Source organism: Aquarana catesbeiana, linkage group LG02 (assembly GCF_042186555.1).
Source record: "Aquarana catesbeiana isolate 2022-GZ linkage group LG02, ASM4218655v1, whole genome shotgun sequence".
Lineage (NCBI taxonomy): Eukaryota > Metazoa > Chordata > Amphibia > Anura > Ranidae > Aquarana > Aquarana catesbeiana.
This window is the reverse complement of record NC_133325.1, coordinates 521,902,742-521,929,573: the sequence shown is the minus strand read 5'-3', so window position 1 is coordinate 521,929,573 and position 26,832 is coordinate 521,902,742. Positions and strand designations below refer to the sequence as shown.

General features: G+C 42.3%; 1 protein-coding gene across 1 annotated transcript in view; it reads right to left on the bottom strand.

The window, feature by feature from the left end:
• Nucleotides 1-26,832, bottom strand: part of DSTYK (dual serine/threonine and tyrosine protein kinase) — a 348,400-nt gene that overhangs the window by 124,434 nt on the left and 197,134 nt on the right. Inside the window, exons 4-5 of the mRNA XM_073615817.1 lie at nucleotides 20,400-20,635; nucleotides 17,658-17,741 (exon numbers count right to left, since the gene is read on the bottom strand). Coding sequence (XP_073471918.1) covers nucleotides 17,658-17,741; nucleotides 20,400-20,635 — 320 coding nt within the window. The remainder of the gene's footprint in view (nucleotides 1-17,657; nucleotides 17,742-20,399; nucleotides 20,636-26,832) is intronic.

Below are 26,832 nucleotides of genomic sequence, written 5' to 3'. Positions count from 1 at the left end.
TTTGATTCTGTGGAGTGGGGATATCTTTGGGAGTGTTTGAGGGGCTATGGGTTTGGACCCAATTTTATTAAATGGGTTAAATTGCTATACTTCTCCCCTGAAGCCCGAGTCACAGTGAATGGGAGGATGTCGGATCCTTTCCCTCCAGAATGGGGGACCCGAAAGGACTGCCCGCTCTCCCCACTCCTTTACGCTTTGGCAGTAGAGCCACTTGCCATTTCCCTCAGGAAAAATCCAAACATACGTGGTCTTCGTGTGGGGAGCCTGGTGGAGACGGTGAGCCTTTATGCGGATGATATGCTCCTTTATTTGGAAGACACTGACCCGTCTTTACAGGTTGCCCTACAAACTATCGAGGATTTCAGTAAACATTCAGGACTGCGTATGAACTGGTCTAAATCACAGATCCTGCCTCTAGATGTATCACCCCCTAGATGCTTCTCAGCTTCCCTCCCCTAGCAGAGAGTTGCATCTATCCAATATTTAGGAATACAAATAACTAGAGACCCACTGGAATTTCTAGACAATCACATTGAACCGCTTTTCAGAGCGGTTCAATAACGAATATTATTTAGAGGCAGGGTTGGCAGGAGGGGGGGGTGGTGGCCAGGGATCTCTACTGCGCCGGCACAGACGTGTTTGGGAGATAGCCCTTAAACTGATTGGAGCTGTCTTCTTCCACTCACATACTCCCCTCTGGCTCAACCCCCAACTGAAGAAGGAGTTGTCATCTCTCCCAGGTGCTATCAGGTGGGCCGCCAAGGGGATAGTGTTTCTACATCAGGTAATTTCCCCAACGGGAGTAAGAGACTTTCAATCACTTTGTGTTGAGTTTCAATTACCCTCGCACATGATATTTAGCTATATTCAACTGAAACACGCTTTACAAGCACAATTTGCAGATGGTTTCCCAAACCCACAAATATTATCTATAGTAGATGTGATTACAGGGGCAGAACCGGCCAAACGGATATCAACCCTTTACATCACTATACGGGCACGTTCGGTTGTGGGAATCGGACACAGCAAAACTTAAATGGGAGGACATTGGCCCAATGGAGGACTCCGATTGGGACGAAGTCTTAGAAAATACTAAAAAAGTCTCTCCGAAGCTTCCAGAGCATCTGACTCAGCTGTACATAATACATAAATCTTATCTCACACCGGCAAGAATTGCTAAATTCTCTTAGAACCAGGACCCAAAGTGTCCACGTTGTACGAGTCAATCGTGCTTTTTTTTTTTTTCATCTAATCTGGACTTGTCCGGATATCCAAAACTACTGGGCATAAATCATCAAATTCTTACATGACAATATGGGTTCGCCGGTACAACTGGAGTCAAAATTATGTGTACTGGGGTTGCTTCCAAATGTCACCATTGACAAATTTTCAGCTACTTTTCTTTACGAAACGCTCTTCTGTGCAAGAAAGCTAGTGGCTAGACATTGGATGAGGGCCACCCCTCCCACATTCCAGGCTTGGATTAATGCAGTAAATATGTCCTTACCATATAAAAAGGTTATATATAAGCACAGGGGATGTCCTACTAAGTATCACAAGATCTGGGATAAGTGGCTTGATAATATTAATACATGTGATGAATAGATATGTACAACCTATCGCACACTGGGGATAGGGTTTGTCCTAAGTCATCCATAGGCATTATGCCATACTATTTGCTGCTATTGCTCAGGAAAGGTTTTTTGTTTTTTTTTTTTTTTATGTTAGCGAAAAGACTCAGGTTATGGAAAATGCTATTGTATATCACTAAAAGTAATGATTGCCTATACATACTAGTATATGTTATTGATAATGTATCTTCATACGGGTACTGTACACCCTTCCAGGGTACACTGTTTGATGTATAACTTGTATGTATAATTTTTTTTATTTCCGAACATGTTTCTTGGGGAAAAAAATAAAAAAATAAAAAAAATCTACTTGGTCCTCCGGAAGCGATGAATCGCCCTGTACGTAATATTCTACCACTGTTATCCCCTTCTCATGGGGAATTATTGTGTAAAGTGAGGAAACATCTGCAGTTAAATTAAAAAAAAAAAAAAAAAAAAGGAACATAAAAGAAAAAAAAAAATTTTTTTTACAAGTGCCCAAACCCCCGCACGCAGAAGCAAATGTATGTTGCGCCCGCATATGTAAAAGGCGTTCAATCCACACATATGAGGTATTGACACGAATGTTAGAGCGGGAGGAAACATTCTATCCCAAGATCCTCTCCAACGCAAAATAGGTAACCTGTAAAAAAAAAAAAAAAAAAAAAAAGGATTTCAAGCGTTGCCTATGGAGATTTTTTTTTTTTTTTTGGTACAGAGGTTTGCTGCCATTCCACAAGTGTGAAATGTTGGGTATCTACTCAGCGTAACATCTTTCACATTATACAAAAAAATGGGCCAAATTTAAGGGGGGGGGGGGGTTCCTTTCTTTAAATTCATGAAACAGTCTTCTTCCCAAAAAAAGGCGTTAGAAAAATTGCTGCACAAATACCGTGTGACATAAAAAGTTGCAACAACTGTCATTTTATGCCCTCGGGTCTCCGCTAAAAAAAAAAAAAAAAAAAATTATATATATATATATATATATATATATATATATATATATATATATATATATATATATATATATATATATATATATATATATATATATATATATATAAATGTTTGGAGGTTTGGAATAATTTTCTAGCAAAAAAAATGTTTTTTACATGTAGAAGCAGATTTTTAAAAGGAGAGACATCATGGGTGTATTTGATTCTGCTAGTAATGACTCCGATATCAGGGATATCAACCTCATGACTCCGTTCATGAGGTTGGAAAAATCTGACTACTAAGCTACACATTTCTTGGGACATTGCATTCTTGGAGACTTATAATATCGAAGAGAAAAGGATTCCTAGAATTCTTAGGTGTAATGGTTTTTGCCAGTGTGGCGTTCCTGGCATTTTTGATTAAAAGTAAAATTAGCCAAACTGGATGCTGAAATCAGTGACGTGAACAATAAAATGACACCTTATGTCGCTGATGAAGCACATCTCCTTTACACTATAAGACTGAAAATGGGAGTGTGTATACCCACGCACCAATGGCCAATAGGAGGGAAAACTTCACCTATATTGAATTTAAATGGAAAACAAGTGTGTCAAATGTGTATACTTTTAGGATATGGGACATGAGCATCAAAAAGCAGTGATGAACAATTATATTTCCCTTACTGCAAAAAAAAAAAAAAAAAAAAAATGGGAGGTGGAGATCCAACCCCTAGGGGTATCTATATGCATCACAGGATCCCAGGTAGGGATACAATTGGAGGCATAAGAGTTGTCCTCTTTACCGTGTTGAAGTTGACATCTCCCAACCATAATCAATACAGCCATCTTCTATTACAATGACAATGTATAATGATGTACTAAACTTCTATATCTCCTGTATAGTAAAGAACTGCAGAACATAATGGAATTTTTGTACTCACCGCAAAATCCATTTCTCTGAGTTAATCGACGGACACAACGGCTTCTTATTCTTGACCATTGGGACGTCCAAACGCAGTGCCAAAGAAAAATGAGGGCTGGGCAAAATAACCCAAGGCTAACCACAAGAGCCCTAACCAGGACACAGGAGCCTTAACCAGGTCACAGTAGCCTCATCTGAAATAAATGTTTGAAGAAAAAAAACACCCCTCAAGGAGGGAACCCCCCTCTTAAACCACAGCCTGTAAAACCTTGCAGCCAAAAGAAGCATCCGCAGATGCCAAACTCTACTTCATAGAACTTAGTGAAGGTATGCACTAATGACCAAGTGGCCACCTTGCAAACCTGTGATATTGGCGCTTGATGACGGAAGGCCCAAGAAGTACTAAGCGCCTGAGTAGAATGTACCGTGATAGGGGAAGGAGGAACCCGAACCTTAAAAGAATAGGCCTGAGTCACAGTCTGTCTGATCCATCTGGAGATGGTAGCCGAAGAAGCGGCCAGCCCTTTCCTTGGTCCTTGTGTAACCAAAAAAAGCGAGTCTGACCTCTGGAAGGACTCAGCGGCTGCCAAATACACCCGAATCGAACAAACCACATCCAAAAAAGGTATGCAAAGCAAATTCCTTGGGATGAGCCGGCTTGAGACACAAGGACGGCAACACAATGTCCTCATTCAAATGGAATGAAGGGACAACCTTGGGCAGAAATGACGGACAGGGACAAAGAACCACTTTATCCCTATGGAGTACTAAAAAGGGACTACGACAGGATAATGCCGCCAACTCCGAAACCCTGCGGGCTAAGGTAATAGCCACCAAGAATGCCACCTTCTGGGACAACGTAGGTAAAGGAATCTCCAGAATATTCTCGAAAGGAGGTTTCTGGAGAAGCGATAGCACCAAGTTTAAATCCCATGACGGCAAGAGAGACAGTACAGGCGGAGCCACATGCCGGACTCCTTGAATGAAGGTACAAACTAAAGAGTGAGTGGCTAGGGGTCGCTGAAAGAAGGCTGAAAGGCAGACACCAGGCCCTTGATGGTGCTCAAAGCCAACTTCTGCTCAACGCCCTGTTGAAGAAAAGCTAAGATCCGAGCCACAGAAAAAGATCGAAGATGAAAGCCAATCGACTCACACCAAGAAATGTACACTTTCCACGTACGATGGTATCTCTTACTAGAAGTCGACTTCCTCGCCTTCACCCTAGTAGGGATCACCGATCCTGACAGACCATCATCTCTCAGTACCTTTTTTTCAATGGCTAGGCCATTAAAACCAGTTACTGTAAAGCAGGATGGAAGCTCAGCCCTCAGTACAACTGGTCCTCTGAGAGGTAGCTTCCAAGGGACGTTTAAGGCCAGCAGAAGACTTTCGCCCTCAGTCCTTCGCAGGCACCACAGAAGAGGAAGGTGTTGGCCCCGCAGTGGCACTAGGACGACTGCCATCAACCAGAGGAACTCGCGAGATTGCCACGAGCCTCAGTTACTTCCTGTTGAATTGAACCTGCTGAAGGGGCAGACGTTTGAGAAGAAAAACGACTAACTTGGTCAGCATTCACTCCAGAGTCAGACCCAGGTAGCCCAATTTCCTGGACAGGGCTAGAGGGGACCTTGGGTAGTTAAGAAGTCACCCAAACCTTTACAGGAATTATACCCACACAAGGAGACACATGGGCCGCCACCCCCCCCCCCCCCGAGGTGGACAAATTCTGTCCCCCTTTTTTGTGCCCCCAAAACGTTCAATTCGTGGACCCCCTTGATGCTTACGAAGGAGGTCCATGAATCTGGAAACCAGCGAAGATGTCCCACTACCCCAGCAATGGGTGAGGGCAGACCTTCATGGTAAAGGAGTCTTGTCAGTGGATCCAGAGAAGCCTGCTCTAGGCTTACCAGACCAAGATTGCTTGGAACTTCCCGGGGAAGACTTGAGAGATTAGTTTCCTTTATCTGCAGTCTAGGGAGCCTGGAAGAATTTCTTATGGGCCGAGAAGGAAGGCCCCGCCTGTGACAAGGCTCCTTCCCTTTCCTAGATTGAGGCAGGAAGGTACTTTTTCCCCCTGTGACACCCTAAATGATGTCATCCAGTGTAGCTCCAAATAATGTCATCCAGGGTAGCCCCAAACAGGTGGTCACCTAGAAAGGGCAGATCAGCGAGAGCTTTTTTAGAGGCTAGGTCTGCCGACCAATTCTTAAGCCACAGAACACATCTAATCACCACCACTGAAACAGAAAGCTTGGACAGCACAGGAGCTGCATCACAAATATACTGTAGCCCATGGACCAATTGGTCCACTAAATCAACATAAGCAGCGGGAACCTGCTCACTACCCAGACCCTGGTGCAAAAGCTTGGCCCATTCAGTTAGGGTCTGCGACACTGGAAAAAGGAGGGTCCACCATTGGTGAGGTAGACCACTTTTTTAAAAGTGATTCTTCAAAGGGGTAGCATACTGAGAAACATTTGGGGACCACAAAGGGTGACTGATTATTCCCATTCCTTATAGGTAAACCTTTCAAAATAAGGCAGATAAGCAAACACCCTTGGTGTGCGAGGTGACTTATGCGTACCAAAAGGACACAGCTACATCTGTGGCCCGGTCAGCCGCATCCCCACCTTTAGATTCTTCCGCACCGCAGTAACAAGTGCGTCCACCAGCGCTTTTATTACTTGCTGCCGAGACCGCAGAAGACTCATCCTCACTATCGGACGGGTCAGGGGGCGAGATATTAAACCCCCCTGGATGGGCCACGTCCCCGGAGGCATCAGGCTCAGAATCAGATGCGATAGACTGAGCAGGGGAAGGCTGGGGATGCTTCCATCTGGGTCTTTGCCCACACGCTACTTCCACCCGGGATACCAATGACTCAAGGACCGCCGTCAGCACAACCATGGGAAGCTGGGGTTCCGAGGGACCTGCCACCTCTATGACAGGATCAGTGGGTGAGATGTGACCCTGAGGCTCCATAGGGAAGAAGACCCTGTAGTACAAAGGAACTTTGGCACCACTAAGGGATGCCCCAATGGCCAGGGTACCTATCAGCAGAGAGGGAGACACACAAGGACCCTCAAAGACCCACCCTACCAAAAACAGAGGAGCATTGCAATTCGGACCCAGCAACACCAATGACAGCATCCATTTCATATATCCCGGGACAGGAAGAGACGCATAGGGGAGGTAGAGGAGGTTCCGGCCGTCTCTAGCGTCTCACTAGACTAACAAAAACGGCCGCCGACCAGCCAGACCAGGGGAAAATGGCTGTCATGATGTCATCGGACCACCCAAACATGGCCGCTGGCCGTTTGACATGCTGAAGCATGCTGCCAGGATCCTCTGTGCCTTCAACATCGCTGCACCCTCTGCAGGGGGACCCCCTTCCAAAAAGGTACTGTACTCCACCAGGCAGGGTGAACATTTAAGGACACCGCTGTGCACTCTGCACTGGGATCCTGAAACTGCACACTACCTCACACCGCACACACAGCAGGGCATGCACCTAGGGGTCTTCGCTGCACTGCAACCCCCCCATACCGCCAGGGCAGGACACACACCACCCAGAAGAGGAATGGCGGGGGAGACCCCCAGGGGTCTCTGCTGCCTACCCTGGCAAGCCCAGTTTAACCAAGGGACTTTAGGATGAGAGGAGGGATCTTGCAGGCACGTCCGACCATCCCTGGAGGGTACCCACGTCCACCCCAAACCGCACAAAAGGGGGAAAGGGGGGACTGCACTCATCGATCCATGGTTCTGGTGACCCTCCAGACAGAACTCCTCGCCACCAAAGTGGGGGGCTGTCAGCCAAGAGACCTCTGCGACTCGGACCACAGCCCGTTCTTATGCAACCCTGCGAGACGTTTAACTCGTGGGCCAGCCTCCGTCCGTTGAGGAAAGTCCAAGGGTGATTTAGAATAAAAAATGTCAAAGCAAAATCAAAGAAAATTGGATATGTTTGGTTAAGTTCCTACCATGCATTAAGATATTTAGTATTGCTATCATACATGGTTACATAACATACATTGGTGTGGAGGGAAGGGGTGGGAAAAGGAGGAAATGGTGAGGGGGGGGGGGGTGGTGAAGGGGTGGGAAGGAAAAAAAAGGGGGGGGGATCAGTGACAAAAATACTTTAAATAATCCTATTGAAGACTGCACTGAATATTACTGTTTATTGAGAGGATTAAGCTGTTAGCACTATTTTCACATGTGCACGTTAATGGGACTATTTCAATCATTATTGTTTTACAACTTGATATTTCAAGCATAATTCACTGATCACTTCAATAGGATTATTTAAAGTATTTTTGTCACTGATCCCCCTTTTTTTCCTTCCCATCCCTTCATCCCCCTCCCCACCCCCTCCCTTTCACCAGTTCCTCCTTTTCCCACCCCCTTCCCTCCACACCAATGTATGTTATGTAACCATGTATGATAGCAATACTAAATATCTTAACGCATGGTAGGAACTTAACCAAACACATCCAATTTTCTTTGATTTTGCTTTCACATTTTTTATTCTAAATCACCCTTGGACTTTACTCTTTTGAGCCACAGACACTCAGAACACCAACACTACTTTTTTCACCCATTAGAGGTGAGCTCAGCATGGTACCATGCAGTCAATATAGAGTTATAATTCTCAATTAGAACAGCGCCACAACCACACTTGAAACTTCCTTACAGCTCAGCTTTTTCCACCTTAGGTGGCGATTGCGTTTGTGGAGGCAGCAGTTCTAAACCAATTTTTTCACCTACGTCCATTGCACGGGGCTACCACTAAATTACTATTCCGTCCGTTGAGGCTTTGTCGCAGCCGACCTATCTGGGGAGACCACTGGATCTAGCTCATCTAGCCCGTCGCAGTTGATTGCAGATCTTCCAGAAGAAAATGCATGGAAGAAAGACAAAAAGCAAAATTTGCTAGGACCAAAAGATCCCAACAAGGAGCTAGGTCCTTACTCCTGACTAGACAGAAAACTGAATACCTAGAGCAGGGAGGGGGTTATATATTGACTGAGAACAGCACATGGGCGTAGCCAGGTGTTTTTTGTTCTCCGTAGTCCTACTCCTGCGGAGGTGATATAACCCAATGGTCAAGATTAAGGAGGCGCTGTATCTGTCGAACGAAAGAACTTAAAATTGGAGTCATTAGAGCAATTTAAAAAAAAGTATCAGAAGAATAGGGAAGATTATCAAACCCAACGTGTTCTTAAATGGAAGGAGGGTTCTAACTAGGGGTGCAATGGATCGTCATCAATCCGTGATCCGATCCGCGGAGGTTGATCCGTACGGGACACCCGCGATCTGCGGAGCGCTCTGTGGCCTCGGCCATAGGAAAGGCCGCGGCTTCGGCCTAGCTCTGGAGCGGCGGCCATCTTGGTACACCCGGCGGTCGTTTAGCACGTGATTGCTCCGTCAAATGATGGAGCGATCACTTGTAACAAACCGGCGTCATGTCATGACGCCAGTTCCTCTCTCTTCTCTGTGTACTGACCTGTACAGTGGAGGGGAGAGATCGGATGGCTGCCCTGCCAATACTCTGCAATGACTTGCCAAAATTGTACAATCAGCGCAAACAAAAAAAGAAATCAATCTAATGCAAGCTGAACACTTAAGGGTTAACACCAAGCCCAAAATGACATACTAAACAAACAATAAAAGTGCAGCGCAAAAACATGAGAAAAAAAGTCCTCAATAGGGCAGAAAATTTCTCCTCTGTAATGTATCTTCTTACTATAAAACACTTGAGGTTCTTCAAAGTAACTGAACAAATACACTGCTTACCAGATGAAAGATCAAAGTAGGCATAATTACCACCAATGCTGGATACGCCCGGATCAGATGATCTGCTGGTGTATGATGACAGCCCACAGCTTATCCTCCAGTGTGACAGATGATAAAATTACCTCCAGGGTGCGGTAAAATGGAAAAGAAGAAGGGACATCTAAGAGCGTTCCATAAGGCTCAATAGATATTTTATTTTATGTAACAAATCAAGATACAGTCCATGTGAAAGCGCGTATAAATAGCGCTATTAAAACATATAAAATCCAAGAGCGGGGATACAACAGACTGTTCGCGTCCGAACAGCTGTGAGATGACAGCGGGTGACGTCAGACTCCGCCCCCGTACGTGGCGTTACTTCGTCAGCAGGGGTGGAGTCAGGCTGTCACCCGGGATCTTAAATACTTGCCGACTGTCAGCAAGGAGTGTGTCACAGAGCGGAAACGGAATTGAAGTTCCAAATTGACTAATTCCTGAGCGGAGACACTTGCTGGCAATGTGGAAATATGATAAAAACTCCCACTTAATTATAAATACAGATTCGATCATGCACACTTACTAATCTTCACTTAAAGCATAGATTTACCCATATAAATCATAGGACATAATAGGAATGGTCGGAATGGTCACCCGCTGCCATCTCTAATAAATTACAACAACACTCAATGTACTAAAACAACAAATGCATTAAACTAGCACAAGGTGTTATTATAAAATCTTTAAAAAATCTTAAAAACATGCATATGATAAGAAACATACAGTAAAACTTATAAATATATACTCTGCAATGCCCTGCCAATACTCTGCCAATATTCTGCCAATAGTCTGCCATACCCTGCCAATAGTCTGCCATACCCTGCCAATAGTCTGCCATACCCTGCCAATATACCCGCCAATACTCTGCAATACTCTGCCAATATACCCGCCAATACCCTGCAATACTCTGCCAATACTCTGTCAATACTCTGCCAATAGGGAGATTGTGGATATTACAGTGGGGGAGATTTTTTTTTTGTTGATCTGAAAATGATCCGAACCGTGACTCCTGATCAGAGGAACGATCCGAACCGTGAGTTTTTTGATCCGTTGCACCCCTAGTTCTAACCCTGCACAATATATTCCTCCGCCGGTTGCCCATGTTCAGGGCAATCCCTCACAAACCGAGGGGAATAATAGCTAAATTGGTGCACCTTCCATCCACTCCTTTGCTTTGGTTAGGAGGAAGCAACCAGGATTTAAACCCGACATTTTACTCCACAGAGGACCCAATAATAAGGGGGCGATATTATCCAGAGGATAGGGAAATGATCAACCCCCAGAACAAGGCAGAGCAGAGGGTTTCAACAGACCTATGCCACAGCGATCCCCTGGCTGGAGACAGCAGATGGACCACTGTGGGAGCTACCAAGGTCCTCCTGTTTTGGAATATTATAGCCCCATTCCAGTGAATAATCGGTACTCACCTCCAAGGGATTAGGAAAAGAAATGTTGGGATGATTATCGGCAGAATTCTCCTTCTATTTAGGAGAATGACTACACGGGATACAGGGGTGCCTATAGCGATAATGGTACATTTAAGGGGAATGAAAATTAACATTTTAGGACGCACCCAAAAATAAAAACCCACGGAAGAGAGGCTACGTTGTAGAGAGGAGGAAGGAAAAATGTTCAGGGCATTTTCAACCGCTAGCCGACCAGCCGCCACAGTTATACTGCGGCAGGTTGGCACGGCTGTGCAAATCGCTGTAGCTAGAAGTCGGCTTTTTAAGACACTACAGCAGGCGCGTGCCCGTAGCGTGTCCCCAGAGCCAATGTCCGCCGGGCACCAGCGATCGCTCCTGACAGAACAGGGATCTGTGTGTGTAAACACACAAATCCCGGTTCTGTCAGGGGAGAAGAAACAGATTGCGTGTTCCTACCAAGTAGGAACAACGATATGTCTCCTCCCTCAGTCAGTCCCATTCCGTCCCACCCCAGTTAGACAAACACATAAGGAACACAGTTAACCCCTTGATCCGCCGCAATCCCGATAAAAGTCACAGACCGCCACCATTGTGTTCTTTTCAAAATTGTTGCTCTTTTTTGGTTTATAGCGCAAAAAATAAAAGCCGCAGGAGGTGATCAAATACCACCAAAAGAAAAAAGGACATCAATTTTGTTTGGGTACAACGTCACACGACTGCGCAATTGTCAGTTGAAGTGACACAGTGCCGTATCGCAAAAAAAGGCTTGGTCAGGAAAGGTGCAAATCCTTCCGGGGCTGAAGTGGTTAATCTCAGTGATTTAGTACTTGCCCAATCTGAAATTAATATTTTAAGTAAAGGATTGAAATATGCGACTTGACGTACACAAATTTGTAAGAAAACAATATTAGGAGGCATTTTATCCAATCCGGTAACTAGGAATTGCACCAATCATACTACAGGTGAGGTTGTTCATTCTGGATTGGGCAATGCCTCTAACCCTCTAGGTAATATACCGGCAATTTAGCAGTCTTTAGTGCTTAAGGATTAGGATTAGATCAAAGTGGATGTAAACCCAATGTCATCCTTTCTAAACTACTGCCATAGGGGTTATCTATAAGGATATACATGCCTCCCCTGCATGTATCTTTACCTGTCAAATGTCTCCCCTCTGTTATGAGACCCGAAAAACTGCAGATTCTGTGGGTGGGTCTGTTTGGAGCTTGGTGGGTGGAGTCGTGATGTCAGTAGACTCCCCACCCACCTCTACATTCCCCTTGTCAATATGCATTTTCTCCTGTGTATTTCTTACACTGAACTTCTGCTATGATCTCTAACATCAGTGAAAAGACAGGAAAGTAACCACATGACTTCAGCATGCCAAATCATGCTGAGGTGTGGGACAGCCAATCCTTGCAGAGTTGCTGAAGAAAGGAGTGGGGGTGGGAATTAAAAAAAAAAAAAAAAAAAAATGCATGTCTTAGGCTAGTGCACAAGATATGTAAATCACCTGTCACTCACAGCAAGGGGGGGGATTTGACAAAGTTTTTCTCTGTTTGTCAAGTTTTATTTCACTGAACAATAAAAGAGGATTGCTCAGAGCTGGATTAACTCTTTGTGGCAAGACTGGGCTTGATAGGAAATCTTATACTCTACATTATGACATAAAAAAAAAAAAATATTCGGGTTTACATCGGCTTTAAGGACAAAACAAGATAACGGAAAATTGTATACTCACCTTTCCGTAATTTTCCTTTCCTGTCGCATCTTCATGGCAGCATACACTTTGGAGTCACAACCCAAAGTGTATGCTGCCATGATGCGACATGAAAAAGAAATTCAGGGATAGAATCATTATGTAATAGAAATAATTTAGAAATCTGCCCTGCTAAGGGAGGCAGTATTGTTCTGTTGAAAAAAAGGATCATAGGAGGAGAGAAATTAAGAATATACTATCTAATTGAGTTACATTTGAAGTCTTATGTAAACATCCCACACATTCTTAGAAGGAACTGGTAAAAATTGTTAAGAGGTTCTTAAGGCTCGATTCACACCTATGCATGTTGCTTTTGAGCGTTTTTGGAGGTTTTTTTTTCATGCTTGCCGCGTTTTTGAGCCGCGTTTTTGCCGCGTTTTTGCCGCGATTTGCGTTTTGCGGTTTTTTTTTTTCATTTTTTTTTACAGTCTTCCAAAAAAATTACAAAAAAAAAAAAATAAAAAAAAAAAACAAAAAACGGCAAAAACGCACCAAAAACGCTGCAAAAAAGGTGCACTTGCGTTTTTGATGCTTGTCCATTGAAAACCATTACATGCAAAACGCTGCATTTTGCATGAGAAAAAGTCCCTGACCCTTTCCAAAAACGCGGAGATACAAAAAAGCATTGATGTGAACATGTTCCATAGGAACCCATGTTAAAAAATTCCCGTGCATTTCTGCAAAATGCAAAATGCATCAAAAAACGCGCTAGTGTGAATGGGGCCTTAGAGGGTAGTTTGGATAAGGAGAGAAATTGTCTGCAACAGCCAGGATTCCTGTTCTATATATTTATCCTAAAATATATAGGAGTTTGTCCAAGCCATAAGGGCACCCTACTGTGAGTGGGATAGATGGTTTCCTGACGGATTGGTAAATATATTGAACACTATTAACAACCATTAATGGGCAAAGCTCCAGCTTTCCTTAGGGATACAACACTAATTAACATGATGGTTTGGAGTATAGTGAGGACACTCTGCTAGTAACTGCAGAGGTTTCCTCATTTTACACAATTCCCCATGAGAAGGGGGCAACAGCAGTAGATTACCTACGGGTCGATTCACTGCTTCCTGGGGACCAAAATTGATTTTTTTTTTTAAACTATTACATTTTGCTATGGCACTTATTTTTGGTACTAAGGAGATTTTTATTTATAAAAAAAATGGGTATAGTGATGGGGGCTAAATTTGCTCCCTCGCCAATTTGTTTATGGCAATGTGGGAGGAAGGGACAATTTTTGCTTCTATGAATCAAGGTCTGATTAAATGGTGGTACTCTTTCTGTGGAAAGGTGATGATGTATCATTGCACACATTTATGGCTCAGCTCAATTCCAATGACTGAGGAATCTCTCTCCTAAGAGTGGAGTTTGGCTAATATTCATTTCTTAGATTTAGAAATTTTCAAAGACCAGGGCATTTTGCTGAGCAGAACTTTTTTTTTAAAAATGCCAATTGGAATGGGTACATTCCGGTTGGCAGCTGCCACCATCCTCAATCGCTGAATGCTATACCTAAAGGGCAATTCCAGTGTATCAGGAAGAACTGCTCAAGGAAGGGAGATTTTCACAGGCATTGAGTCTAAAGAACAGATTTCTGGAAAAGGGACATATAAAAAATACTTTGGCGGAGGCAATTGAAAATACTGGAGCTATGAATAGAAAAACCTTGACAAGGGTGAAAGCTACAGATGTTAAGGATTTCAGTTGGTCATTCTGTAAACATAGATTAGTCAATAAACTAATTAAACATTGGGGAGTACTAGCTAATGATAAAATTCTGGGACCTTTTACCAGAACATCCAAAATTAATCTTTAGGAAAGCTCAAATTATAAAAAGGGACAGTATAGCTCCCAACATCGTTGAAAAACCTCAACAGCCAATTATGTTTGGGAACCTCAGGGGATTCTACTCCTGTAGGAGATGTAATATCTGAAGAAACAGTACTACTATACGCACCCAGTCCTTTACAACAGAGGTCACACAAAGCATACAAATTTAAAAACTTCATTAGTTGTGCAACCAAATGTGTAGTAGATCTCCTTTCCTGTTCATGTGGTCTACAATATGTTGGGCTGACTACACGGACACTATGGGTGCGAGTGGGAGAACACATAGCAGACATTAGGAAGGGCTTTAAAGAACACAGCCTCTCTCGTCATATTTCCCTCCATCACAATAGGGATCCATCCAGTCTAAAAGTGATTGGCAACGATAATGGTCTGCCCCACTGGCGGGGGGGTAATACTAAGAATTTCCCAGAGAGAAACAAGAAAAACAGTGGATTTAACATTTGAAATCTTATACCCCAGAAGGGTTGAATGACGATTGGGATATCAATTGATGCATTAATAGTTGAATTTCATTTCTTCATATTCTTTTATATATTTTTTATATCTGTTCTATAAAATTTCCCATATTTTCTGCATAACTTTTTTTAGACACACACATTGTTTTAGTGGCATATATTTTTGGACATTTCCTCCCCTTAACATTTGGTAACATTTATTCATCAACATGCATATTGCAGCTCTCTCATATATGAATAATGAAGTTTCTATTATCATACGGTTTTATAAAGATTTTTATATATATATATATATATATATATATATATATATATATATATATATATATATATATATATATATATATATATATATATATATATATATATAAATAATTTTTTTTTAACATCTGTAAAAGGAAAAGGGAAATGGTTTGTGTGTACCATGATCTCAATAGCCCTGAAGTATTATATTGGGCTTGGGACATGCAATGAATATCATTGTATGAAAACAATTTTGGCACCACTAGATGGTGCTATTTATACTGTAAGTTTACCTTTACAGAAAAATATGTACAGGTGAACTTACACAGGATCCCCGCTGGTACACCTTATTGCTTCACGGAAAAGAAAGCAGAACTATTGATGTTTACAAAATCTGAAGACCTCTTTGCAAACATACACAAATAACTTTTTTGCACAGTTTTTGCACAATTTTTATGGACTTTAATTTACACAGATATGTTCATTTAGGATGAGTTCATCAGATGTTTAATGCACAAATGCACTATTGTGTCTCTTGTATGATTTATTTTATTTTTTTTAAAAGGTTTTTATTTGCCAAATATACATGCATAGTATAGAACATAAACATAGTCTTAGTTGCAAATGTCAGTATATTATTGCCAGTTTGGCTTACAACCAAAGATAATACACGTGTTCGTACAAATAGCTCCTTTTTTTATTTTTTATACGACAATTGTGATGTAAACTATCATCTTATAACGTATCAAAAGTAAAATAAAGAACAAAACCTTGGAGGTGGATACCTCCTTAACCAATTGTGCTGTCATCTCCCCAGAACCCCAAAACCATGTTCTCCCACTTTCTTTTTACATTATATTTAACTCTACCATGGTATACAAAAATGCTATCTTAGATATCACATGGTATAGTTTCCTTGGAGTTTATCCATCTTCCCCACACTTTGAATTTTTTTGTACTTCACCTTGTTTCACAAGTCATTTTATACAGTGTGATATTGGCATTAACTAGTCCTTTCCAAGCAAATAAGGCAAGATGGTCCCTTTTTATCCAGTTGAGGACAATTAGCTTCCCAACATAATAAATTAGTAGTCTCAGGAGCGTTCTCATATTGTTACTCAGGACTTCATCTTCTAGAATACCTAAGAGACGCAACAATGGGCTACATATGTTTGGGAGATCAAACGTATCTGCAAGAAATTGGGTTACCATAAGGGCCGTATCCTATTGCAGTCCCATACCTTGTGCATGAAAGTACCGTCTGCTGCTAAACATTTATGACATGTGGGGTTGTCTCTTCCTCCCATCATATAATCTGTGTGGGGTATAATACATTTGATGCAGGTACTTCAGCTGTATCAGTTTGTCCCTGGCAGAAATAAGCGTGGGCATATGAGGTCAGAACTTCCTTCCATTGTGTCTCTGTTAAATCTGGAATTACAACGGTCCACCTGTCTTTAATTTTCTTTTTCCCTGGGTGTTTTTTTTTTTTCCATGAGTGCAGTATGATATTTAGATATTCGTTTGGTATGGTCAGGTGCAGCAAGCAGTGTTTCTAGTTTGGTGTTTTCTAAAAGTACTGGCCCCGTCCCAAATTAAGCATGGGCTGCATGTCTTATCCTGGTGAATTGAAATGTCCAGGAATCAGGGACACCCAGCTCACTCTTCAGCTGCGCAGATGTCTTTAGTTCACCATTGTCAGACAATTGGTGTAGGTATTTAAGGCCATATTTGGCCCATCTATGTCCATCTTCTAGGTGAAAGAATTCTTTTAAACATGGGTTAAACCATAATGGGGCGTTAGGTGACACGTGAAGAGGGCTGTCATTTATGTGTTTTATACAAATCCCTAGTACCCTCTTAGCTGATCTGAGCATGGTCATACCTCCTGCCATAGAGACTTCCCCTCAAAAAAAAAAAAAAAAAAATTCAATAGCGCCTCATAGGAGGTTGCCACAGCTGCCTCCACTGCAATTGCAGCGTTGTTCAGCTGTGGAAACATACTTGTGTGATTTACTTCTGCTTCTAACATAAGGATAGCACACTTAATTATTGTTTGGTTGGAAAACACTGTAATAACAAAAAAAAAAAAAAATGGGAGATTGGCAACAAAGAAACAAAGCAGCGAATTACCAATAGGTAAATGTAAAAAATGAGCCTATACTCTGCCTGTCATGTAAATCTATGCAATATTTTATATCTAATCTGGCTAAAGTTTTAATGTTTTTAAACATTCTACAAGGAGAAATAGCTGTTCAAAAAATGCACTCAGTGGCCAGTTCATGCGCTGACCTGAGCCGTCATTGGACAGCTCAGATCACAGACAGAGTTGCTCTGTACCTTATAGCAGCTTTGAGACCTTGTTAGAGCTCCATCTGCTCACTGTACATGGCAAATCTAAAATATTCATATGTACCGAATAGGGGAGAAAAAAAAAAAAAGGATAGAGCAGCCCAGCATAAGTAACCCTGTTAGTGCGTTAGTGTTAAATGGTTTACCTAAACAAAAACATTTATGCTGGAAAGCATGGTCTGTTAAAGAAAGTTTAATATAACAGACTTGCTGGCTGGACCTGAATTAAAGGAATTCCATCCAACATCCCTTATAAATCCTCATCACCAAGCTTTACCTGTACAATCTGCTCCCACACCATTCTGGTGACAGTGGATCCAGAATTAAATGTGACCTCCACATGGTATGCAGCATTCAATATCTAGTTAGGAAAAAAAAAAAAAAAAAAACAGCATGAAACTTAGCATGCAAACGGTTACTAATTTCTATAGGAATAGATAGGAATTCTGACTTATCGGAAAATCTTTCTTGGGAGTGCATTAAGGAACACCAAATGTATTTTTATAGGGCAGTGTTGCCAACCGCCCAAAAAAAGATTTACGGGCAGCCATGAAAAAAGCAGGGCACCTTTCTCCTGCCCGTAGCAGGAGAAATGTGCCAGTAAAAAATGGTGGCTGGCTCGTGTCAGAACTGCGCATGTGCAGTTCCAGAATTCGCAGAGAAGATCCGATGTTGAGACTTGAGCTGAGTCGGACCACGGGTCCTGCCTGCCTCTGCTCGCAATGATGTTAGCACATTTTTCTTTAAAAAGGCAGGAGTGAGCAGGATGATGGAGGAGCCTCCTGGTGGAGTGGACAGCAGTGCGGACTTGAATAAGGGACCGTGTGACGGAGTTGAACCCCTGCCCTAAGCGTGTAGCCGTCTGCCCAGTACAGACACAGTGCCCTGGTGTTGGATGATGAGCACTGAGTGGCTGACATGCGGATTGCACAAAGAGGTCAGGGACTGGGAGACTCAGGAGGGGGGGGGGGGGGGTTAGTGATTAATTTTAGTCTCAGACAGGCAGGCCGCAGCAGACAATCCCTTCTTAGCACAGGGCAGGCCAACAGGGGAGGTGGATTGCATGGTGCACTGCAGCAGCATAGTGAAAGGGGCACAGGAGGAGGACCATGACCGATGGAGAGGTATGGTAATCTGAAGGCCGCAGCCTCTGACCGTCTCCTGTATCCTGTCCGCAGCCTCTGATGATCTCCTGTAGGATAAAACCCAGAGAGTGGCCAAGCTAGAGCCATCTGACTGAGCCCTGCACGTTGCACCTGTGAGGGGGTCAGTGACAGTGCCGCCAGGCCAGTCTGGGGGGGTCTTACTGATGGAGTGAAGGGGGAGTGAATACAATAATGTAAGTGGGGCACTGATAGCAAAGTCCCCCCCTATATTGGTAGCCCACCCACCTTAGTGTATTCACTCTTTGGTCACCACCAGAGTGCCCCCCACATCAGTGCGCCGGTAGGGAAGTGGTTAAACCCAAAAGCAAAATATATTTAACTTACCAATGCTTAGATGAGATGGCTCCAATAGTTTGCTTTTTTGGGCCCTTTTATTCCCCATCTAGTGATCCAGCCAGTAAGTTTGTATGCAAGCCAGATGTATCAAATCATTTAATATTGGCACGGGTGCTTACAGTGATCAGCTTCTATTAATGCAAAAACTTTTGCCCAAAAGAAAAAAAAAAAAAGTTTCCGGTAGCTGCTCAATGCGTTAAGACTTGTTTATATCATAATTAGTCTTTACCTGTGTAGCGTCATAAAAAAAAAAAAATAAAAATATGATACCCAGGTAAAGATTAATTACAACAAAAGCCTTAAAATTGGTTTGCTTGTACCATGTGTACGCTACGTCTCTTGTTAAAGCGCTGTTAAACGCAAAAAAATGTATTTTATTGCAGCTTACCAATCATTGGATGTGATGGCTGTATTAATTTTATTTCTTAAGCTTTTTTCCCCTCCGTTTTTTTACCTGGTGATCTGGCCAGTAACACCACCTGTATTAGTGCCTCCACTGTGGATGAATGAGCACAGGAGGGCACATTTTGACAGCAGCATTGTCAGTCTGGTGGGAGATGAATGCTAGTGGATTTAAATACTATTGAAGCCAACTCCAACTCACATTGAGCAGCTAAAGGAAATTTTTTTTTTTTTTTAATGAAAAGGACAAGAAAAAGACAAGAGCTCTTTTTAGATATGCTCAAAGTTAACTTGAGTAATGAAGAGGCGTTCTTTCACACAATCATGGAAAACATAGCTTGCCCCTCATCCAGTCTGGTTTTATCTTGTTCCAACATGTCTGTATAGATCGGTGCATTACAGAAACAATGATTTTAGCTCTGCAACCTGCTGTGCATGGCTCAACCAGTGCCAAGACATGGCCATCTAGCACCCAGGGTGAAGATGTCAAATGGCACCCCTCCACAAAATGTATGAACATTATGTGTCAGATGCAGCATGGCAAATACCTGTGGGAGGTCCTTCATTCCAGGCTCCTCCTCATCTTGACAGAGTTAAGGTGGAGCATAGGGGAAGCTGACTTAACAGTTTTGACAGGCCGACAATCAGCAAGGATGTTGGCTGCTGCAGGGCTATTGGATGGCAGTGTTGGGGCCCACCCCTGGAGATGCCACTGTGCAGTGTTCGCTTACCGGCCCTCTAATTCTTTACTGGGAGGAGATGCGGAGGGTAAACCAACACTGCACATAGGCGTTTCGGCAGTCCCAATCCTGGAGAGCTGCAGTGGCAGAAATGAGAAGCTAAAGGGGAGAGGGCATAACCTGCACCACCTCCTCTCCAGATCTGGCTCATCTCCTCCAGTGCCAAGCTGACAGGATTAGTGAAGCTGCGGTCACTACCCGTCAGCTTGTAGGTAGCTCTCCTTGCAGTGCCCTACCACCTCACATGACACCACTGTGGAAAGGGCAACCGCCCCTTCTGACCACCACTTGTACCAGCCCTGGGCTCAACCAGATATAAAGGAGTAACATACCACAATTGTATTTGATCATAAGGATTCATTTCAAATTTCTCACCTGCTTTAAATGGTTGCTTGTGACATGCACAGAGGACTCCTGCTGGGATTTTTCTAGGCTACGAAGACACCTTTCTAATGTGCCAACAAAGCTTTCCCGTAGATAGTCCACTGAGCTAATAAGTTTGTTTACAACAGCTTGGTTAAGACGTGAAATGATCAGCTCTTTGATCTGAAAAATGCAGCTCTTTACTTCTTGTGCTCCAATAGGTTCTCCATTCTGTGGGATAGAAATATCTAAAAACCAGACAGGAAAAAAAAAAAAAAATTACTAAATACAACTTGTTTGTTTAGACATTTCTATCAGATGAAGACCTGGAACCTTAACAGATGCGTATTACCTGAGATTTGAAAGAAATTAAACTAAGTGCTTATATCTTTTTGACACCTCCTCCCAGAGGCAATATACTGTCCCTCCACAGATTCATACTTAGCTCATTCCTGCGGTATTGCCCTCCAGAGTTTGTTTACATGTTTCCCACAAAGCTTCTCTGCACTGGCCAAGCAAGCACCCTATAGACTTCTAAGGGGTCATATCAGACTGAAGATGCTCAGAAGGCAGTCCTAGAGAAGTTTATGGGAAAGAGGAATTTGAAAGTGCACTAATCTTGAAAGCACTTTAAAATTAACCTGCCAGTCAACCACACAGTTCAATGTAAAGCAATGTATTTACTCCTGGACATCACATAAAACGAGGCAAATCTACAACTGCAAAGCTCTTGGCTATGTACTCAGCAACAAAATAAGTGGATTAACCTATAAAAAATTATTTTAAAAAATTGAAGATGGACTTACAAGTATACCAAGTATCTGAGGTGACTTGAAATACTGGCACATACCACTATATCAAAATTGCAAAAAAAAAAAAAAAAAAGTGCAGCCTGTTTATTTTCATTAATAAACCTCAAACCTTTGCAAAAGCTCTTGATAAAAAAAACTATAACTTCATAAACAATTAGAGACACCTTAACCCACTTCGATACAGGGCACTTTTACCTCCATTCTGCCCAGACCAATTTTCAGTGCTCTCACATTTTAAATGACAATTACTCAATCATGGTTACACTGTACCCAAACACAATTTTTATCTTTTCACACAAATAGAAGTTTTTGGTGGTATTTGATCACCACTGGGTTTTTTTATTTTGTGATAAAAGCGAACAAAAGAGTGACTTAAAAAAAAAAAAACATATTGCAAATAAGTAATTTTTCTTCATAGATTTGGGCCAAAATTTATACAGCTACATATCTTTGGTAAAAATAACCCAAATTAGTGCATATTAGTCTGTGTGAAACTTAAAGATTCTATAAGCTATTGTACCAATCATTGAAAATCACATCTGATGTACTGACTCTCATTTCTTGAGGCCCTGAAATGTCAAGACAGTACAAATACCCTCCAAATTACCCCTTTTTGGAAAGTAGATAGTGTAAGGTATTTAGTAAGAGGCATGTTGAGTTTTTTAAAGTTGTAATTTTTTCCCCACAATTCTTGGGAAAATGAAGACTTATTTATTTATTTTTTCCACATGGGTCATATTAACAAGTTATTTCTCACACAGCGCATTGGTATTCTTGCAATTGCACCCCAAAACATATTTTGCTACTCGTCCCAAGTATGCTATACCATGTGAGACTTTTGCACAGCCTGGTCACATACAGAGGCTCAACATCCAAATCCAAGTAGCACCTCCAGGTGTTCTAGGGACATAAGTTACACATCTAATTTCCTGACTACATATCACATTTTTGAAAGGACCTAGAGCACCAGCACAGTGGAATTACTCACAAAATTATCCAATTTTGCAAAGCAAACACTCTAATGTAGTCTTTTGAACATGTCATTTTATTCCCACAAGTTTTTGAAAAATGTGAAAAGAATTTTTTTTTTTTATTATTATTTTTATTTACACTTACACAGTTGTTAACTCATAGGACCTGTCACACTTAAGACTCTGGAGCACCAGGACAATGTAAACACCCACAAAATGACCCTATTTTGAAAAGCAAACACCCCAATGTACAGTCTGAGGACATTATGAATCTTTTGAACATTTTTTTTTTTCCACAAGTTTTTGGGAAAATCCTGACAACCCATAACAATTTTGAAGGCCCTTCAAATTCCTAACACGTAGCATGAACATACTAATTACATGCCAAAATACATTCTGCTGCGCAAAAAGTGTAAACTTGTGGTTTTAGTAGTGCCCAGGTAGCAGGCAAGGATGTGGTCAGCAGTAGCAAAAGGATTGTCAAGGCAGCAGGCAGGAATACTGTCCATAGTCCGTACAGGCAGCAGGCAGAGATATGGTCAGTACAGCCAAAGTATTGGTCCAGGCAGCACCACCAAGCTTAGGGCCTCGGTCAGGAAGAATGGGGACAGGGGTAGAAGCTTCTCCCACCCAAATTGCTTTGAAGCCTCTGGACTCCAGACCCTGTTCTGGGAATTACTAATCTCAGAGAAAAACAAAAACTGTTTTTCAGAACACTAATTTTGAAGCCCCTCACATATGCAAGACCCATGTTATCTTAAATCCCACTACTACAGTAGCAGGGCAAAGGATAAGGCCAAGTGGCAGGCAAAAAACATGGTCGATTAATCAGTTTACTACCACTAGCACCTCACGTACGTATAGGGTAGAACCATTTATAACCTGTTCATCTGAAGGAGTGGTCTACCTTATACAGTGTCCATGTGGTTTACAGTACGTGGGGAGGACCAAAAGGGCACTGAAGGTCAGACTGAGCATGTAAATAATATTAGAAGGGGTTTCGATAAACATCCAGTATCAAGACATTATGATGAGGTACATGGTAGGAACCGTTCTAATACATTATAAATGGGTATTGACAAATATAGACCCTATTGGAGGGGTGGGTCATTGGTCAGGGAGATTTCAAAATGTGAAATATCCTGGATCCATAGACTCAAATCCTATGTTCCATTTGGACTCAATGTTGATACCGACGTGAATGCTTTCATCAATAATTCTTGAGCATATATTGGCTATATGGTTCTTGGTAGATTGGGGGGGTAGTTGGTACTGTTGCTCCGAGCCTCCATCCACTGAGTCCTATGAGTCCTCCTCAGTAACAATGTTTTGACCCATAAGGCTGCTTCTGGACTATTGTATATTTTATAAATTTACTTGTTTGTGGCATAAGTCACAGTTTCTTTCCCCTCTTTGTTTTGTTTTGGAGTTTCTATACAAAAGTTTGGTGTTTAAAACACTTTAAGAATATTTTATATTAACAAATTTTTATGGTTTTTCGTTTACCCTAAGCATAATGATAATTTTTGCTGTGCATTCTGTGGTTTCACCACTAGATGGCAGTGATTCTCATTGTGGTCCCAATCGTCCAAAACCTTGCATTTCCAGTTTTAGTTCGTTTGGTAGGACCCAAGTGTTTGTTATATATTTATATTTATTAGACTAGTGAGAGCTGCTGGTTATTTGAGTGTTCATTTATCAGACAGAGGTTAGATGATGTTGAGATGGATCAGACACTTCATGCAGGTTGATCTGCACCATGTTTAATATGTTAATTGCACTCCTGTTTAGGGTTGTGATTGACAAGGACATGCATTTCTCACCAACTTTTGATTAACAACTTTGTGGTGTGTCCTTGATATATCTATCAGGGGCCCCTCTGTTAATACAAAATGTATTTTTTTTATCAATTTTTATTAATGTCTAAGGAATTCCTCACGCACACTATTAGCACTGGATGTCTTTGGCTGAATTCATATCAGATAAATATGCATCGGTGCTTTGGAGCTTTACTCATGCTCTGTGGGATACAAGGTATACCAGAGTGGTATGAGACGCTTTGGTGCGTTAAACTGTACTTGGTCCGATTTTATTATAATGTTGATTAGGAGTGACATTATCCATCTGTGTCTGGTCCTGCGGTCCATATCGAGCAATTTGGACGCTCATTGGTGGACCGCGGCTCAGAGCGAGGCTTCGCACGATGTTCCGGTACTTAGGGAGGCGACGCAACGCGCCGCCCGTGCCCCTGGATGACGTGACCCATCACGAAACGTGTAGGACGACGCACTGACGTCACCTCCAGTCTGTGTGCTTTCTTCCAGTAGGACGGGTCTGTCCGTGTGTGTTCGGCCGACACAACGGACTCTAGGCTTGATTACGGACTATATATGTAAGTGTGTTTTTGACGTTTTACATTAATAAAGCTAAAAGGTTTTACACGATCAGAGTTTTCTACTCTGTTACATGCCATGTTCACATCTGAACCGATCTGGCCCTTATGACGATCTGCGGTACAGCCGCAGTTCAGCAGTCCAGCACGGGAGATACACTTACTAATACAGCTGACATGTCTTCTATGATCCTCTGTAATGGGGGATCATCTATGTCTGGTAAGGAGTAACCCCTTCTACACTGGTGGTGGATCACAAATTTTCGCTACACAACAGTTAAAGATTCTCCTTTGTGTGGACTTTTGCATAGTTTGTTGTTTTGCACAGGTGGACTATTCACAATTTTATTGAGAGACTTTATTATGTCTTTTCAATGTGTATTCAATTTGGTTTCAGATTATATCATTAGCGATCACAGAGATATATGCTAATCTAGTTTATACACATTTGACTTCATGCACCCCAACAATCCAGTTTGGGATACATCATATTCATAATTGATTATTTCTAATAATTTCCACGGTTATTTATTAACGCTATTCAGGTGTTTTTCTATTTTTGATTTGGTATATGTGTCATATTTTGAATTGCTGCCTTCACGGTCATAAGCTCACGTTAATTTTTTCATCACTTATTTCTTAGCGCAGTTTTAATTTTTCTTTTTTTCTTCGATTAACAGGCTGAGGTCAGTGCAGGTAAAAGGTAGAAATGTGGTTAATAATCCAGATGGCAAGCAGAGGCATAGTCGATAAACAGGCCAGGGTTAGTTCACATGGAAGGCAGTTGTATGGTTGGTTGAGGCAGCAGGGAAATAATCAGCACAGATATTGAACAACGGGGAAATGGCAGTCTGTTAGAAATATGGGCTAATATTTTAGGGAAGTGTGATGACGTCTGAACCATTATCCGATGCATAGGCCTGGTTGAGAGGGACATTTAGGACAATGAAAAGTAGTTTTTCCCCCCAACTCCTCCTTTGCCACACACCCGGCATTGTTTTTTGGAGTCTTCTTCCAGTTTCTGATGGTGGAATTTTCTCAGGGAAATGGTGCTCATGCAGTCTGCCGAAAAAATTGGAGCAAATTCTTTCCCCGGGGGGAGGGGGGTCCATGCTGATAGATCAGGGCAGTGACAATTTCTTCGATAAATTTGAGGAAGGTGTTGGGTCTTTCCATTGACTTGATAGGTGACGTATGCGTTAAAAATTATAAAAAAAAACAAAAAAAACAAAAACAAAAAACTAGAAAAGTAAACTGCAACTCTTTTTTATACCAAAAGAGGAACTTTCATGTTGATATTCTATCACTTAAAATACACCCATGATAAAAATTATAGACCATTCATTTCTTTGTAAGTTGGAAACTTACAAAATCTGCAGGGGATCAAATAATTATTTTCCCCACTGTACATACACACAACGGCCACTATTAGGTACACCTTGCTAGTACTGGGTTGGACCCCCTTTTGCCTTCAGAACTGCCTTAATTCTTCGTGGCATAAATTCAACAAATGTATGGGAAACATTCCTTAGAGAATGTGGTCTATAGTGACATAACATCATGCAGTTGCTGCAGATTTGTCAGCTGCACATCCATGATGCGAATCCTCAGTTCTACCACATCCCAAAGGTGCTCTTTTGGATTGAGATCTGGTGACTGGAGGCCACTGGAGTACAGTGAACTCAATGTCATGTTCAAGAAACCAGTTTGAGAGGATTTGAGCTTTGTGACGTCGTGCATTATACTGCTGGAAGTAGCCATCAGAAGATGGGTACACTGTAGTCAAAGGGATGGACATGGTCCGCAACAATACTCAGGTAGGCCGTGGAATTTAACTGCTTGCCGACCAGTGCACGACTATGTACGTCGGCACAATGGCACGGCTGGGCAAATGGGTGTACCTGTACGTCCCCTTTAAGACATGGCTTAGTGAGCGCCGCGTACTCCGCGAGCATGCCCGCGGACTCTGTCTGCCTGTGGCCCGCAATCGTGACAGAGCGGCAGAACAGGGAGATGCCTATGTAAACAAGACATTTCCCTGTTCTGCCTAGCAACATGACAGGGATCTACTACTCCCCGTCACGCTGTAGTGAGCCCCCCCCACAGTTAGAATCACTCCCTAGGACACGCTTAACCCCTTGATCACCCCCTAGTGTTCAACCCCTTCCCTGTCATTTACACAGTAATCAGTGCATTTTTTTTATCACTGATCACTGTATCAATGTATCAATGTCACTGGTCCCAAAATGGTGTCAAGTGTCCGCCAAAAT